Source organism: Andrographis paniculata, unplaced genomic scaffold, assembly GCF_009805555.1.
Source record: "Andrographis paniculata isolate CXL003 unplaced genomic scaffold, ASM980555v1 Contig95END, whole genome shotgun sequence".
NCBI classification, from domain to species: domain Eukaryota; kingdom Viridiplantae; phylum Streptophyta; class Magnoliopsida; order Lamiales; family Acanthaceae; genus Andrographis; species Andrographis paniculata.
The window spans coordinates 777,800-795,217 of record NW_026137634.1 but is presented as its reverse complement, the minus strand read 5'-3'; the positions used below and the strand labels follow the sequence as shown (position 1 = coordinate 795,217).

Here is a 17,418-nt window from a genome sequence, read left to right as displayed (position 1 = left end):
TATGCACCAAGTAAATTTGCTACCGAAATAGGCTTATATATAGAGAAAGGTTTGATGTGTTTGTTTTGTCAAATTTTTTTATTTTTTATTTTTTTTCACAAAATATTTATCATATATTATTTTAATATTAAATTTAAATTTTTATTTTTCTTTTCAAACTTAACGAAAAGAAACGCAGGAATTAGATACTCCTTCATTTATATATCACCAATCCATATATACCCTAACCCTAATTTATCTCTCCCTCTATCTTTCTCTCCACATATGCGCAGACATATATACATACATACATACATATGTGTATGTATAAAGGTAGATTCATAAGTAATTTGATTGTCCATGGAGGTGGTAATGGTAATGGTAAGTGGAGGTGACAGAAGAGAGTGAGCACACATGGTGTTTTCTTGCATTCATTCTCTACATACATACATACAGAATTACTATTCTCACTAGATCGATCTGTGCTTGAAGCCATGGGTGCTCACTCTCTCTCTGTCACCCCATCCACTCTCTCTCTCTCTCTCTCTCTCTCTCTCTCTATATATATATATATATATGAATCCAACAGGAGGACGTACAAGGATGGCGATGAAGTTAATCTTCTTCTGGTTTTCGAAAAAAGGAGTTCCCAAATCAAGATGTATTGAATTAAAAATAGAGCTAATCATTCATCCATTACACTCCTCTTTTTTATTTCTCTGATTCATCAAATCATATAATTAGGGTTTTATGTGTGTTGGATTTGAGAGCTAGTTTTTTCTTTGCTGCAAAAACTTCCAACTCATCTTGTATAATATATGCTTTTCTTTTCTTTGTTTTTTGTGATACGTTTCTTCCCTCTTTTAAATTTTTAAATAGTAAAATCATAAATTAAAAAAATTGTTTTTAACTAGACGTTTTAAATCTAAAATTATTTTTTAAAATAAAATAATATTTAATTTGATATTTTAAAAACGACATAATAATAATAATAATAATAATAACTCACAAATAAATAGAGGCTAGTGAGTATTTAAATCGATTGGAATCTCGAGGACAACCCGTAGCTGCACCGAGTTTTTGTTTTTTTGTTTTAGCAGTTGATAGATGATCTGTAATCTCTCTTTTCATTGATTAATAACTAATCCATTTATTCAACTCTTTTCTTTGAATCTAAGATATATATATATATATATATATATGCAGAACTCCCCATTACAATTTCTTGCATTTTGACCTAATCAGTTTCTGTTAATGTGGAATATTTGTGATCATTATGCTTCTGTAGTGGACTTGCCAATCCCCGGTACAAAAAGAGTTGTTAACGAGTCAAACAGACTAAAAATCGGCAAAGGAGAAGACAGGCAAGAACAGCAGCAATGTACTTATGAAGGCAGCCCAACTATGTCTCCGTCGAAGTCTGTATAATCTATCTTATTACAGCTCATTTTCAAAACAGTTTGAAACCGATGTTAAGTACAAAAAGAATATAACTACATAGGTGTCTCTATATATCATAATCAACCTTCTCATCTCCAAAACTAAGGATCATACAGTAATTATCAGATAATCCGATCTTCGATCGCTTCTTCGCTCGTGACGGTACCGTATAATTGGCGAAGAAACAAAACAAGCGCTAGATCCCAGTAGCGATATTTAGATAAGGGAAGCAAGGAGTGATTTGGTGATCTCATACCTCTACCGGCGATCCTATAACTCCATCATTAGTCGCTGGCGTGTCCTCGGTGGTCGGGTTATTAGAATTTTGTTCCTTTTCATCGATACCAGAGCTTGAAGTTCTTTCTATATCCGGTGCCTCAGCGTTCTCCACTTTGGGCGAATTACCGTTTTCCATCACATGATTGGAATCGGCTGTATGGGCAGGTTTTGGTAATTCCCTCGATGGCATGGATGCCAGAAGCCGCGAAATTCCATCGAACAAGTTCTTCGCTTCGGTGATGAGTGTCGCCCCACCAGGGTAGCATCGGCCGAAGCATGTAGCACAGTGAGGAAAAGCAACCTGGATAGAATGAACGAGAAGTAAGCAATCGTTTGAAAAATCAGCCCAGGCATTATAGCAGCTAAAATCGAAGAAATATCAGGTAAGCTCACCTCGACAAATGCTTGGCACAGTTTAAGGAAAAGTGCCGACTCATTATCTCTAAGCATCCTTGTGGTATTATATCTAAGTAGAGAATCACTAACAGCCTGCAAACCCTTGATTAGTTCCTGCGCAATCAGGTGTTTTAGGCTTAGTGGAGCACAAGGACGCAGTTCATTCATCGCTGCAGATACACCTGCCGTCAAAATTATAAGAGGAAATGATCACAAAATTAAAATTTAGTATAAACCATGAGCGAGGCAAACTTAAACTTATAACTTTACCATTCACAAACACGGCAAGAGGTGGATGCTCCATAAGATTTGAAGGAGGTGCAATGTCGTCATGGCTTTCTTCACCCAAACTACTGGATGGGAATCCGACGGCTGGCAATGGGACCCAACGATGAGAATCCAAGACTAACTGGGTATATAAAGACATTGTTGTAAATCTTCAGCCAAGAATGACAGTGGTGTGGAAATGCCAAGAAATGTATGTCTTTTTAAGGAAAAGCAGGACTGCATCATTCTGACATAATGAAAATTATACCTGAAAATTTTCAACAGCTGTGTTCATATTCTTTGAAAACAAATTAAGCACTGCTCTGTAGAAAAGAAAATTGAAAGATATGCATCAGAGAATTTTTTTTATATATGTCAGAGTATGTAAACAAAAAATAATTGCCAAATGTATATTTACTCTTCAAAAAGTGGGGGCAGCAGTCCGCGGAAATCCAAACCAACCCAACCGAGGCCCATTGCGCAATACTATTAGACATAAAAGTAGAGCAGCATTAGAATAAGCAAAATTATAATGCTGACAGTAAGAGAAAGACCACCAAGGTAGGAAAAAAATAAAATTATTTGCAGATCCACTCATTTCACCTAAAGAACATTCCGTTTGAGTAAAAAACTCCTTCTAGTCCTGAAATTGGAGCATGAAGAGGATGGCACTTTTCTACCATTATAAAGGTCAAAGCAGTTACACTTTTGTTTTTGAATCAATTTTAACTACTGCAAATTTCTCCAAACAGGGAAGAAAAAGCATCGGGAGGACTAGATATTCTCTATTACACCAACCAATGCAACAAATGATGCTGGCATGACATCTCTAGAATGAAATTTCAAAAGATCGATGAAGGAACCTACATACCACAAATTCTTTGTCTATACTTTCAGCTTGCTAATTTTATGCTTTAATACACCATTTCTTCCATAATTATATTTAATCCTCTGTTTTTCTTTCTTTTGATCTTTTTGTTTTGGTGGGGTGGAGTGGGGTGGGATACAGTAGCAGATATTGTGAGCGACTAAAAATAAAAAGAATAACTCTCACCATGCATTGATCCAGAATATTTGACAATGATCCTCCCTCACTTATCTTAGGAAGCATGACTTTAAGCATCTTCAGGTGCAAGGTAATCTGATGCATTGCCCAATCAAAAAGAAGGCCACCATCATAGTTTTCTTCACTTCCTGATGTGTCATCCGCAAATATGGCTCTATACTGGTTAACAACATCAAAAAGATGCATTCTGTGACAGTTTACCATCCCTTTCAAATATTCATAAGGATTCCTCTGATCTAAATCATCAAGTATTCCAGTAAGCCAGGCTTCACGACATCTTAGAAACTGAAAAATGAAGAAACATTTGTGATTAGAACTGAAAACTAGACATATGAATGGAAAATTAATTGACCAACATGAACTACAACCACCAAGAAGACAAATGAAACACATAAATGACAAACTTTGAATGATGTTACCTGCAGACGTAACTCATACTCACTGAACACTCCTATTCGCCGTAAATACCCTATGATGCGGAGGCATTCTGGTAACTACAAGCAAAGTTTCAAACCATTCACAATGGAATCCAGAATACTACATGAATGATCTTATAATCTAAAGAATCTAAATGCTTAAACTATAGTAAGAGATGGCACCTGGATGTTAGATCTGAGTTTATGAAGAAGTTGAGAAAGAAGAGATTGAGTGGTTTCTCGAACTTCTGCAGCTAGAGCCTGGATCACGGGAATTCTTTTTTTTTTTTTTGATAAGAAACAAAAAAAAAAAAGAAAAAAAAAAAAAAAGAACAGGATGAAAATGTTTCCTTAATAAATGATGTAATCACATTAATTAATAAAACAGAGTAAGTCCAGCTGATAAATTACTCACTTGGGGTGCATTGTACTAAGTTTTGCAACATAGGCTTCCAAGTCAAGAGCCTCATCATAGTTTCCATTCCTAACACATCTGTATCAATACAGCATCCAATTAACAGTTGGAAACAAGGAATTCTACACTTACAAGAAACATTGAAAATCTAAAAGATAACGTTCAGTGACAGGAAAGTCCACAAATAAGCTTGAAGTATATACGTGTCCATGAGATGAGGAATTTCAAGCAAGTCTAGCAAAGTACTATGATTTGCCAGCAATGTTTCATTCATCTTCCTTTTGTCCAGTATATGTTTTGCTGAATCAACAAATTCCGAACACCCAGAAGTCAGCTTTGGAATCTCAGCAATCTGCAGTAGAAACATGAACCGGTGTCTCATTTTTCTAATAGGACTAAGATGAAGCAAAGAAGTACATACACACCAGTAGAAGATATTATCAAATTAATCATACCAAGTTATCATCTTCTAATCTGAATTCTGAACCATGTACTTTAAATTGCTCAACAAGAAACATATGGAAATAATGACTACTTAAAAGTGACTACAGCCTTACTGAAATTGTCCAAAAACGATCCAATGAAATTGAAGGGCTAAAACCTTGTTTGCTACCAAACTTGCTAGATTCAATTATTATTTGGCCTCATGGCAGAGCCAAACGAACCTTCACATTAACAATTACAAATAATCTTAAGCTAAAGAAATGCATTCTAATTAACTGATTCTGAAGCATTAGCTTCCAAATCAATATTGATTACAAATATCACAACAGGATAATGCACGTTCAAAGATACATCAAATCAAATTAGACAAAAATACAGAAAAAGCGAGCTAACAAAAGCAAAATACCAGAGACTCGAGATGTTTGTCGATTGAAGAAACTTCCTGTCGGATCTCAAGCAACGCATCTGCCGCTGCGATGAAAGCGCGGTAATTGCCGACCGCTACCTCCTGCATCTGCCGCCGGATTCTTTCGGCATCTACTCTCAACAATTCCGGTTCCTTAACAGAACATACACAAGGAACATAACATTTCAGTCATCCCAACTACAGAAGCGAACCTAAACAATCTAAAACTAACAGCATACAAATACCTTGTGCAGGCGATCGAGAGTGAACGAGAGAAGCTCAGAGACATAGGGCTGCTGCGCGGCGGAGGCCAGTGGGAGAAGATTTGTTATCTCCTTCGACATATCGTCCATCGCCGGAGCTTCCGGTGACGCCATTGCCGAGAGCTCAGAATTGGATCGATCTTTATTACAGATCTGCGCTGCGGGTTTTGTCCAATTTAAACGATTTCTCAGTTTGGGCACGAATTATATTTTAAATACTTGTAGGGGGCAGATTTGATATTTTCAGTAAGATCTGTAATATTACATTTTGGCCCCTTAACTTCCACGATTAGCAGGCATATAAATTGAAAATCTGATCAGTCGATCATTCAAACAAATCCTGACGAAAAATTGTTCGTCTTCATCAACGATTTCACATTTTCAATACATACGAAACTGAAACTCCATGGAATTCAATACAGAAGGTGAAGAAACACGACCAATACAAGAAGAACAAATCCAAATCGAAGGGGAGAATCAAACGCAGCAGCTTTGGAAGCGTAGAAATAGTAATAAGGATAGGGATAATTCCGGTGCCCCGCGGGAACCGGCGACGTATCTGGCGGACTGATAACATAGATTCTAGGAGGAGGAGGCGTCGGCGTCGGCGGTGGTGGTGGTGGAGGAGGACGAGCCTCTGAATCGTCAGACGGCGGCGGAGCTGGTGGAGGAACACGCGATGTCGGTGGAGGCAGTTGAGGAGTCGGTGGAGAGACTAATGGTGACTGCGGCGGCTGGTGGTCGCCGGCCGGCGGTGGAGAGCAGATAACGGGGCATGTCTGACAGTCGCTAATGCAAAGCAGTCCTTTTTGGGCGTCGGATTCAGCTGCAAGCAGGATTATCAGCACAATTGTAAATTTTGTCGTAGCCATGGAAGAACCTGGAGCCATTGGTGAGGCAGGGCTTTAATTTACAGCATTACATATACAATACACACACATACATACATGCATATATGTATATATATGAAAAGTACAGAAAGAATCTTGATTTACACACATCCAAATTCCACAAATCCACTGGAACTTAACATCAATTTCATATATTGATGTTGGATTGGGAATGTGAGGAATTAATGCAGTTTTATGAAAAGAACAGTTTGTGAGCCTTGAGTCAGTGTCATGAACACAAATTGGTTTCCAGATTTTGACTTAAAGTTTGTGTTGGTTTAATGAAGCAAGAAATTTTGTTGGCATTTCTTGTTCTTGAGTGTGGTTTTACAAAGTTTATATTTTGATATCTTGATGATGCTTTTCTGTGGACACAATCCAAGTACTGCTAAATACTAATGCTGCTACATGGATGCACTTAATGATGAATGTTGTCTCTGTCTCTGAGTGCCTTTCTTGAGAGAAGAGGATGACTTTCGAATCACCCTTTTGCCTCTCTAATCCCAATAAGTAAAGAATAAAGACTGTTTTGGTTTACAAGTTATAGTTTTAGATATTTTTGTTGGGATATGTTTGTGTTATCTTAAAACACTCAGAGAACACACTCTAAGTTTGTCCATTGTTGTATTTGGATTCATTTGTTGAACCTAATATCCTGCAAATTATGTCCGACAATACAAACTAATCATGTGCAGCAAGTGGACTTGGAGGCGTGGGGTTTGAACTCATGATCTCACGGTCACAAGTTCACTCCCCACGTCACCATCTTACGGAACAAGAATGGTGTTTTGTTTGGATGTAACAACTTAGCCAATGGAATTTTGTAAATAATAGAAAGTTAAATAATGATATTTAACGCAATGTAAATGAGTTTCTATGTGGTGATTTGTACTTAAATAAGTTTTTATATAATATTTTTAAATGAAAAAATATATATGTGTGATAAATTAATAATGGCGGATTGGAAAATATATGTAAAGAGATCTTTAGACTGTGTTGTGATAGGTGTAATGAATTATTTAGATTTATTCAGACTTAAAAAAATAATAATAAATAAATAACACCTTAACTTTGTTTATACAATATTTATTTTTAAATGAATAATTTTTCTGTGAGTAGAATTGCGTCGAAAATATAAAATATATAATTTTGGATTTGATATCTTTTGATTAGTTGGAATCATTGGATGGAAGAATAACTTAATTGGGAAAAAGCATGATACATAATAGGAGCAACAATGGCATGTGAATTGATGGAAGATAATTTAAGAGATCTTAATTAGTTCCAACCATTGGTTGTTGAAATAAAAATAATTTTTAAAAAAATAATACTTATAAGAGTCTATGATTGAATAGTACAAACTGAATATTCAGTATGAACATAATTTTTATTGCTGATTAAAAAATTCAAATGAAGTAAATAATAATAGTACTAATAATTGATGAGTAAATAGTTGATGCAATAGCAAAACTTATCTATTAATAAATTTCGAGTTCCTTACATTCAATAATTGTTTACGAGTATTCATAAAAACATTTAATATAAATAAAATTTATTATAATATTTCAAGAAAAAAGTTAATATTTAAATACAATAATATTAACATAATTTTTTATACTTTATATCAAAAAATTAACTAACATTAAAGCACTAAACAAATAGACATTTTATTTATCTATAAGGCTTTTGGAGTTGTCTATTCTTTGAAAAAACAGCACAATATATTACACATCATTTTTAATAAAGAAAATTAAAATTATTTTCCCTAAAAAATATTTAAAATTAATAAAATAAATATTTCAATAACATATTTCCAATTCAACAACTAATAATAAACATTTATAATAATAATAATTAATAATAATATATGAAATTGCAAAATTTGAAAGGTAATGTAAAAGAACATAGAATTTCACTTAAGTCAAATTCATTTACAATTAGATAATAAGTTTAAAATTATCAATAAAAGTTGGAGGTTTTTTTTCTAAACTATTACTGTGAATTAAAAATTTTCATTTCAACTTTTAACTTATGTTTTGGTGGAACATTACTTTCATAGTTTCATTTAGACTATTAGGTTCTCACTTGTATAAAAACATTAATTTCATTTTCATTTAATTCATATATAAAATTTACCTTCAATTATTATTATTATTTTAAAAACATCAAATATAAAATTGGAAAAGAACTAAAAGGAAATTTTATTATTGAAATATATATAAAAAAAAAGAAGAAGATCCCATTGAATTTACACAGCAAAAATTTCAAATTAGAAATTTTGGCAGTCAAATAACAAAATTAATTAAATTAATAATTACCAATCGCTGACGCTGTTACTATACTACCAATTTAATTAAAGGAAATTTTAAAAATTACAAAATGCCAGCTGGCAAGTCGGGCGGACTCGCACGCACCAGATCCTAACCTTTTCAGCTGGTCCCGGTTCCCAATGGACACCTAGCTCCAATAGATTGTACTTTCGCACATTAGTCACAACGTACAAGTACTCACTGCATTGTGGTCCACATGGGGGCATAGTAGCAGATCCAGCCTATTAAACGACACCGAGGCAAACGGGCCTCGGAGGAATATTAATGACCAAACGATGAAAATTCTTAAAAGCTCCATGGTCTTGAAGTCTCAGAAACTTCTAGACCGTCGATTACGTCGGCCCCATCTAATTTTGTCGGGTACAGTGATCTCAGGATCATTAGTCCCTGGAGCTGTCAACGGAAATGTTGAAGCACACTCACTTACACATGTATATATAAATGTATGTATGTATGGGGACGCCAGGTTTTAGAGTGAGAAAAAGAGACACAAAATTTAGCGGAAATCTAGAGAGAGATAGAGAGAGAGAAAGAGCGGAGGCGAGAATGGAGGAGGAGGAGAACAATAACAACGGGGAAGAAGAAGTTCTCGGCTCGACTTTGACGATGGAGAAAGTCGCTGCTGCGAAGCAGTTCATCGAAAATCACTACAAAAATCAGATGAAAAGTATTCAGGAGCGGAAAGAAAGGTATACTGATACAGATTATAATATAAAAATGGCCCAGCCATGTGTCTGCACTGTAGGCTGCCCTTTTTCTCCACTTAGGAATGCAGTGTAGCGGCGCTGAATTAATTCGTTTGTGTGGCGATTTAAGCTAGTGGATTGTGAGATCCAGTGTTTTGTTTGTAATCTGCTTCGTTTGTTTTGGCTTTCTTTGTGGTGTGGTTTTAGGTTTTGAAAGTCAATTAAGACTACGCCTGATTACTCGGAATTGAGTTAGTTGTAGGAAGCGGATATACGTGAGCTTGTGTGGCTTTCTATTGATGTGATTTCGTTGATTGCGATATGTTGATACGATTGAATTTTAATTTGCTGAAACTCTCCACTGATTTCCAAATCTCAGAACAATTTTGATAGAGGGAATTGAATTTTCACGACGTTTGTGAATAATTGTGACTGGTAGTTGGGCAAATCGAACTCCTGCCTGGAAGAATAAGTTCAAATGCTTGTTTCCTGAATGCTGAATCTTCACGAACTGTACAATGTTCATGTTGTTTTTTTATCTTCTCATAGCAAAATATGTGTTTCTATTTTTGTTGGATGTATTCAAAGCTATAAGTTGTTATAATTCAATGCTAGCATTTAATAATGACTTTTTTCGGAGACTAGTCGGTTTAAATTGCCCTTCAACTGCCGCCGACAATTCTATTAAACTGAAGTATGAGATTATTATTTTGATTCCATTCAGGCGGTGGGTACTAGAAAGGAAGTTGGCATCTTCAGATGTGCCCAAAGAGGAACAGATAAATCTAATAAAAGATCTAGAAAGAAAAGAGACTGAGTTTATGAGGCTCCGAAGGAACAAGATATGTGTGGATGATTTTGAGCTTCTTACCATCATTGGGCGTGGAGCCTTTGGCGAGGTTCGTTGTATGTTTGCAAGTGTATCATTGTTATTTCAGCTTGTTTGTTGCAAAACTACAATCATAAAAAATACTGCTTTTTATGACATACTATAAATGACACAATATGATTGCAACAGGGCCCCTATGCCTGCCGACCCCCACCCCCACCCCAAATACGTCATAAATAAATAATTATTGTTGTAATCAGCTGACTTTGATGTACACGTGTTTTTGTCACTTTATCTATAACTATTTTTGTCGCTTTACCTGTAACTGTTTTTGTCGCCATCTTTTATCGTTGAGATTGACCGTGCAGGTGCGATTGTGTCGGGAGAAAAAATCTGGCAATATTTATGCCATGAAGAAGTTAAAGAAATCTGAAATGGTTTCAAGGGGACAGGTAGGCATATTAAATCTTAGCATGTAAAACTTCATCAAGATCTGAAGTTGTTTTCTCAAAGATAATGCTTTATGCACTTTGGTTGGTGTTGCTCTCTAGTTGTTACTTAAAGTATGAATATTATGCTGATGAATTTCTGAGCAGAATTTACATGTAGTTTTTATCAAATGTGGCTTCCGATATGCGATATCTGATACATTCTAGGTCTTGTTTGATCATCTCATTTCAAATTTATTACATATATGTATGTGTGATTGTGTGTATGTTTATCTCGCCAATGGAGATGGTGTAGTGAGTGACCTACATCTTCATTGCATTTCTTCTTTTAACTGCCTTATCCAATTATGACTACTAGGGACAAATGTTACTGCTGTTTTCAAAATATCAACACATTTATAAGTCTCTAAGAGAGTTGCATAACTTGCATCAATTTCCTTATTATACAACTTCTGGGAAGAGCTCATGTATCAAATGTTTGTATCTAAACAAATGTTCTTTCCGTAGGTGGAACATGTGAGAGCAGAAAGGAACCTGTTAGCAGAAGTGGCCTGCCACTGCATAGTAAAATTGTACTACTCTTTTCAAGATACTGAATATTTGTATCTGATCATGGAATATCTTCCTGGTGGTGATATGATGACTCTTCTGATGAGAGAGGATACACTTTCTGAAAATGTGGCCAAATTTTATATTGCTCAGAGTGTACTAGCCATTGAGTCGATCCACAAACATAATTATATTCACAGGTGCATATACTCTATTTCTTGAAATATAGTTGAATTTGAATATCTGATGTTACCTAGAATTAGATTATTTCTGTAAAAGATTATCTTATATAACTTGTTGGCTTCCCCTATTTTCTCTAGGGATATAAAACCAGACAACCTTCTTCTTGATAAGAATGGACATATGAAGCTCTCAGATTTTGGCCTTTGCAAGCCACTTGATTGTAGAACTTTATCAACAGTAGATGAAAATGAGGCAATGGATGATGAGAACATAAGAGAACCTATGGATATTGACAGCCGCTTTCCTGCTGCTCCAAATGGAAGCAATTGGAGAAGTCCTCAGGAACAGCTTCAGCATTGGCAGATGAATAGGAGAAAGTTGGTAAGTGATGATAGATGCAATTTTGGAATTTTCCATTTTCTCAACAATCACTGGGGTTTGGGGTTTGTCCATATAATTGATATAGTTTCGCAGTAAACAAGAGTCTTTCTGGCTTTATTGCTATCTATGCTTCTTACTATATATAAATTAGGATGCATCATCGCGCAAGGAGGTTTGATAGCCATTGTCTTTAGATAATAGGAACATAATTTAAAATGTTATATACGATATGAGCGATTAAATTGTAAAGATAAAGGAAAACCGTGTCAAGTATCCCTAATGTTCTGAACAATTCGATGTGGAGAATAAAGCTAGTGTTAACAGAATACCAGTTGTCTAACCTTTTATGGGCATGACTTAAGGTCAAATGCAATAAACAATTATGAGCACCTTTGTTTAATTCCTTACCTGCTGGTTTACACCATCTTACTATTACATACTTTAATCACTTCACATGCATGTTCTAGGCATTTTCAACTGTTGGTACTCCTGACTATATTGCTCCAGAAGTGCTGTTGAAGAAGGGATATGGCATGGAGTGTGATTGGTTAGTTCATGTTCTAACACCCACCGATCTCTTTATTACATTTATCTTTTTCATTATTCATGCCTATCATGCCACTCAATTGGTGTTTATGTTAAATCTTGCTTTGTTTGGATCTGATTTCCAAATGCTTAGTGTTGAAACATTTAGAACAGCTTACACATTATTGAAATGAAGTAAAAATTGGTCCGATGTATGTCTCTTGTCAATATGTAGGTGGTCACTGGGCGCAATCATGTATGAAATGCTTGTTGGTTACCCGCCCTTTTATTCTGATGATCCTATGACCACTTGCAGGAAGGTACATTCCCTTGTAATTGCCTACTTTTGTGGGTATATTGTAATTTGTATCTTTCATTTAATTTATGTGAGTTATAGTGCCACATACTAGCTGGTTTGTTACACCTCTGACCATTCCAATAATGAGCTAATGGTATTTGAACACGAGATCTCTTTGCACATTGATACCATATTAAATGATCATCCTATCTAAAAGGTTAACTTGATAGGGTGATGCATTATTTTGTATTTATTAATTGTCTCACTCTTCCAACACTAACCATACTGAGTTACCCTAAAATTAGTAAACAAATTTTAAAAGATGCAAGCCATTATTTTACGTGACCTATTTACTTTCTCATTAAATGACCTGGCTGTGCTATTCTGATGCGTAACTTTAGCCGATGGAAAAATGTGTGAAATATGATACACCAGTCAATTATCAGTGACTGGACGGTGTGGCTACTGTGAAATAATAATCAATGTTCTTCTCCAACTTTCTCTAGCTGTATCTCTAACTGTTTTTTTGTTAGTACCTTCTTATAATGGTTTATCACTTTCTTTTGCCTCCATTCATTCGAGAAATGTAGGTTTCTTATTATGTGAATGAACAAAATACACTTAGATATAAGCATGTGCCATACTTCCTTGAGTTGAAAGAGCAATATTCTCAAATATCTCTTCTCAACTCAGTAGGGTGACAACAACTCAGTTTTCAAGAATTTGAACATCGTTACAATGGAGATCGTTTTGATGGTCCAATTTGCATATTAGAGATGGCTTTAAATTCATAGATTTGTATACATACCTGATATAGTTCAATAATGATTGTCAGATTGTTCATTGGCGAAATCACCTAAGATTTCCCGAAGACTCCAAACTAAGTCTTGAGGCTAAAGACCTGATATACAAGTTACTATGTGATGTAGAACACAGGCTTGGAACTGGTGGAGCTGCCCAGATAAAGGTAAAATTTGTTAATAAAGCAGTTTCATTTGCTCTGTTTTTCACTCTCCGTTAATATCTGGATTTGTGCAGGCCCATCCTTGGTTTGCGGGTATTGAGTGGGATAAACTGTATGAGATGGAAGCAGCCTTTAAACCAGAGGTTAATGGAGAGCTGGATACTCAAAATTTTATGAAGTTTGATGAAGTAAACTTTCATCTCCATGCTTTTGGCATTTCATTATATTCTATTTTTCTTTGGAATCTTTTATATCATACATTTCCTAGACATTTCTGGTGTTGCTTGTTGAAGAAGCCTTTTTTATGCAACTAATTATTCATGCTTGAACAGATGAATCCCCCAACTCCCGCAAGATCTGGTTCAGGACCCTCACGAAAGGTTTACCTTGCTATTTCATGTTTCAAACATCTAAGAACAATGATCGAAGTTGCAAAAATTGTGTTATATTCATTTTACTTGTTTGTTCTATAAATACCCAATGCAATCTTCATATTATACAGATCCACCTCACTCCAAAGGATTTGAGTTTTGTGGGTTATACTTACAAGAACTTTGATGCTGTCAAGGCACTGCGCATGTCATCAGGTACCCGACACTTTTTATTCATGCATGTAGACCTGGTCGCTTTTCCTACAAATATATGCTCACTTGATGTATATTTTTATGATATATACCTTATAGCAACATTTTATATTTTGTTGTGTCCCTTTCTTGCAAATGAATCTGTTTATATAGAAAATGTCCATGACACCAAAAAGCTCCATTCGTCCTTCAGTCAAAAACTACCTCATCAACCCATCCTGATGAGATTTATACACTTTTGTCAACTTTCACATTTGAAATAGTATTGGAACACGACCAACTTGAGATATGCTCTATTACAGTTGAATAACTTATTAAACTACAATCAGTACGACCAGGGTGTCATGATTCATGAACTGGCTTTTGATTTTCCGAATATGTAACTAGTCATCGTTGTATTGAATCTGCACAATTACATGGTTTGATAGTATATTTGGCAATAACTTTGTAAGTGGCTGATCCATACTATGATTTCTTTATTGCGTCCCAACCAACGGGAACCTCTCCGTCCCTCTTAGAATAATTTAGAGAAAACAAAACTGCATTTAACAACGTGAATTATATACTTGTATCTCCAATGCTGGGCGTGATAGAATTTTGATTTCTAGAGTTGGTTGAAGTTAGAACAGAACAATCCATGTTGATCTTTTTAACTCTGCAGATCATACAAGGAGCACTTCGCCAAGCCGGCCTTCAATCGACTCAATATTTGGTAATGAACTACAAACAGAACACTTGCAAACATGCAGTACTTTGTTGTGTGGACTTTGCACAATAACAATGTTAATAACATCGCCATATGTCAGGTGACACATTGGGAATCCAAGGGAGAAAGGGAACAACGGCAGAGGACACAGATGTGCGAATGATGACCTCAATGGAGGACGTGATGTCCCCATAATATTACAAAATTGCAGTTGAGGGTGGTGGCGTACGCCTGTATATTTGTAGGCTTGGCGCCCCCCTCCCCTCCCCTCCCTATTTAGTAGAGATGGATGGAGATGGCTGCTGCCTGTTTCTTGTGCAGAAGCAGAACCATCATTTTTAAGTGTACAGACAGTTGGATTGCGCCAGACCGAGCTCTATTATGGTTTTAAACTAGAGAAGTGTGTGTGTGTGTTTGTTCGTGTATGAGACTCCGAAGAATTTAGAGCATGGGGTGCGCGCAAGGCTGTATGTATCGCACCTGGCTGCCCAGGTTGGCGAGATGACACTCGCTTTCTCTTGTGGCAGTTTCGGGTCGAACATGTATTGATGCGCCACGCTCGGCTCGCTCTCTTAAAACTACATCTCCCCTTCAGGGGAATGAATGCATGAATGAGAGCATTAGAATTTCTTCTATTATTTACCAACACTTATTTGGTTTCTTGTTCAGTTCATTATAGTTTCAAAACATAGATCCTTTCTCATAGTTGATCATTTTTTTGAAAAAAACTTAAGATGCATAACAAAGCAATAAAGAATCGACAAAATTGCTCCTAATCTGCAGACATAGATTTCTTATTTTTTAAAGCATTGAGGTCATGTGTTCAAATCCCCTGACGCCGGGTGATGTGGGAGTGAACTCGTGACCGTGAGATCATCTGTTCAAACTTTTAATGCTTTTACGTTGCATGTTATATATGATTCGTTATTTGTTTTGTCGGACTTGCAATTGCAGGATATTAGTTTCAGCCATAATTTGCAGAGTATTAAATTCAATCAGAGATTTATCCAACACGTACTTTCGAATAACGATTACGGATTTTAATTATATTTGTTCAAGGTAATGTAATAAGTGTATTGAATTATCAATTATGGTTTAAGATCTGATTCTCTATATAAGATTTTGCTGAGATACCATTAGAACACACTATTCAATCACATATGTACGTAATTCAGCAGCTTATATATATATGGAAAGATGTATCAAATGCTTAATGTATCTCACAGATTGCAAGTTCAAAGTTACCTGCAAATTGGTTTACATATATTGAAATGCAAACGCAATCGACTCAACATCAGTGCGGACAAGTGTATAAACTCAGTAGCGGTATTTGGTAGAGTAATCTTTCGGGGCAATGACCAGACCACGTCCCTTCCTTGCACCACGATACACAGTCTCAACAATGTCGATGAACTCTTGTTTGTCTTTCATGGCCCAGTTGATCTTGTTGTTGTTTCCAGTGCCCAAATCGATCATAATGTGCTTGTTTCTGAAGAAGAACATGACCGTGGATGGATCGTATAGCTCGTACATGGTGTTGAAATCAGGCACCTCTGTGATGTCCACCAAGTATATTACAGCAAAGTTCTTAATTGTTTCGGCAACAGAAGCCAACACCTCATCCATCTGAACATTCAAAAAAACATGGCTGATCATAATTACATGTTTATATAGAGAAAGATATTCCACATTCAGAGGAGAAACAATTCAAATAACAAATCAGAATTTCGCTGATCATGATTACATATTTCGATGGGGGTAAGATATCAGACATTTTCCGGAGGAACAAATCATAGGTAAGCTGATTTAAAGGTAAGTACAACAAATCATCACCGGATAAACACAAGATCTTACATAACAAATGGCTAGACATGATTCAATCTCCGGAACGATCAAATGAAAAATAAACACTGATGCTTCGAGACAAATCTGAATCAGAACCCATTGCTAGATAATACAGTGACAAAGGGTACCTCCAGATTCAAGAAATAAGTATACAACCGTTAAAAAATATAATCAATTCATATCAAGTGGCAAGATGATCAATACTTGAATGTATTCATTCTCAAGATTATTCAGAGTAAAAGCATATTCTAATTCATCAGCCTCAGTAGTTCAAAATTTATTCGTCAATCCATTCTTGACATAGAAAAATTCGAGTTCTTGATCGTAACAAACCTATAATTGCTTCGGATAACCAAATCTTTAAAAAAAAAAAAAAAAAAAAAAAAAAAAAAAAAGAAAGAAAGAAAGAAAAGGCAAAACGGAACCCGAAAAAACGAACTCCTTGAATAATATCACTCGCTTGACGAAACCCTAATTCAGGGTAACTAAATTGCCAAATAACATATATGAAACGCCAAAGAATGAAAATCTTAAGAAACTAGAGCGTTCCAAAACATTCATAAATCAACTTATAAACGAGAACTGATTCGGAAAAATAACAGGAACACAAAAAATCAATTGACCTACCTGCATACAGGTTTCATCCCAATCATGACCGAAACGGATGATGACGAGGCGCTCCTCCTCGGCAAGGATTGCCTGATCGACGGCCCATCCAGAATGAAGATGCGGAAGCAGATACGACATGGCGACGGCGGTGTTGAAGTGCCCGGCGGAAGTGGTAGGCTTTTACGGTGACCTGCTCGCTCGCTGTCGCTTTACTGTTTT

At 35.8% G+C, this 17,418-nt stretch overlaps 4 protein-coding genes across 4 annotated transcripts; 1 reads left to right on the top strand and 3 right to left on the bottom strand.

Annotated features, from left to right (window-relative positions):
- Positions 1-1,297: 1,297 nt before the first annotated feature.
- On the bottom strand, positions 1,298-5,736 carry LOC127243558 (conserved oligomeric Golgi complex subunit 8). Its single transcript, XM_051263645.1, has 13 exons — positions 5,717-5,736; positions 5,354-5,558; positions 5,109-5,261; positions 4,462-4,610; positions 4,259-4,336; positions 4,027-4,120; positions 3,847-3,921; positions 3,416-3,712; positions 2,780-2,847; positions 2,630-2,684; positions 2,365-2,503; positions 2,092-2,276; positions 1,298-1,999 (listed from the first exon to the last, which is right to left on the bottom strand). The coding sequence occupies exons 1-13, from the start codon at positions 5,734-5,736 to the stop codon at positions 1,670-1,672; spliced, it is 1,848 nt and encodes a 615-aa protein (XP_051119602.1). The 3' UTR covers positions 1,298-1,669.
- Positions 5,700-6,619, bottom strand: LOC127243479 (proline-rich receptor-like protein kinase PERK2). The gene has a single exon (XM_051263519.1). It carries the CDS (start codon positions 6,259-6,261, stop codon positions 5,785-5,787), a length of 477 nt encoding a protein of 158 aa, XP_051119476.1. The 5' UTR covers positions 6,262-6,619; the 3' UTR covers positions 5,700-5,784.
- A 2,429-nt stretch (positions 6,620-9,048) lies between these two features.
- Positions 9,049-15,387, top strand: LOC127243165 (uncharacterized). The gene is made up of 13 exons (XM_051263051.1): positions 9,049-9,280; positions 10,002-10,176; positions 10,475-10,558; positions 11,063-11,304; positions 11,425-11,668; positions 12,136-12,215; positions 12,429-12,513; positions 13,327-13,458; positions 13,530-13,643; positions 13,788-13,835; positions 13,958-14,042; positions 14,701-14,751; positions 14,846-15,387. Exons 1-13 carry the CDS (start codon positions 9,138-9,140, stop codon positions 14,938-14,940), a joined length of 1,578 nt encoding a protein of 525 aa, XP_051119008.1. The 5' UTR covers positions 9,049-9,137; the 3' UTR covers positions 14,941-15,387.
- Positions 15,388-15,908: 521 nt separating this feature from the next.
- Positions 15,909-17,408, bottom strand: LOC127243168 (thioredoxin-like protein YLS8). The gene is made up of 2 exons (XM_051263056.1): positions 17,218-17,408; positions 15,909-16,371 (listed from the first exon to the last, which is right to left on the bottom strand). The coding sequence occupies exons 1-2, from the start codon at positions 17,335-17,337 to the stop codon at positions 16,063-16,065; spliced, it is 429 nt and encodes a 142-aa protein (XP_051119013.1). The 5' UTR covers positions 17,338-17,408; the 3' UTR covers positions 15,909-16,062.
- Between the last annotated feature and the right edge of the window lie 10 nt (positions 17,409-17,418).

What these genes read in the sequence shown, in the direction of transcription:
- LOC127243168 (XM_051263056.1), bottom strand. Translation starts at nt 17,337, where the DNA reads ATGTCGTATCTGCTTCCGCATCTTCATTCTGGATGGGCCGTCGATCAG. An exon ending in GGGATGAAACCTGTATGCAG is followed by an intron (nt 16,372 to 17,217) that starts GTAGGTCAATTG and finishes TTGAATGTTCAG; the next exon opens with ATGGATGAGGTGTTGGCTTC.
- LOC127243165 (XM_051263051.1), top strand. Translation starts at nt 9,138, where the DNA reads ATGGAGGAGGAGGAGAACAATAACAACGGGGAAGAAGAAGTTCTCGGC. An exon ending in AGATGAATAGGAGAAAGTTG is followed by an intron (nt 11,669 to 12,135) that starts GTAAGTGATGAT and finishes TGCATGTTCTAG; the next exon opens with GCATTTTCAACTGTTGGTAC. An exon ending in TATGGCATGGAGTGTGATTG is followed by an intron (nt 12,216 to 12,428) that starts GTTAGTTCATGT and finishes GTCAATATGTAG; the next exon opens with GTGGTCACTGGGCGCAATCA.
- LOC127243558 (XM_051263645.1), bottom strand. Translation starts at nt 5,736, where the DNA reads ATGAAGACGAACAATTTTTC. An exon ending in ATGAAGACGAACAATTTTTC is followed by an intron (nt 5,559 to 5,716) that starts GTCAGGATTTGT and finishes GCCCAAACTGAG; the next exon opens with AAATCGTTTAAATTGGACAA. An exon ending in ACAAACATCTCGAGTCTCTG is followed by an intron (nt 4,611 to 5,108) that starts GTATTTTGCTTT and finishes TTTCTACTGCAG; the next exon opens with ATTGCTGAGATTCCAAAGCT.
- LOC127243479 (XM_051263519.1), bottom strand. Translation starts at nt 6,261, where the DNA reads ATGGCTCCAGGTTCTTCCATGGCTACGACAAAATTTACAATTGTGCTG.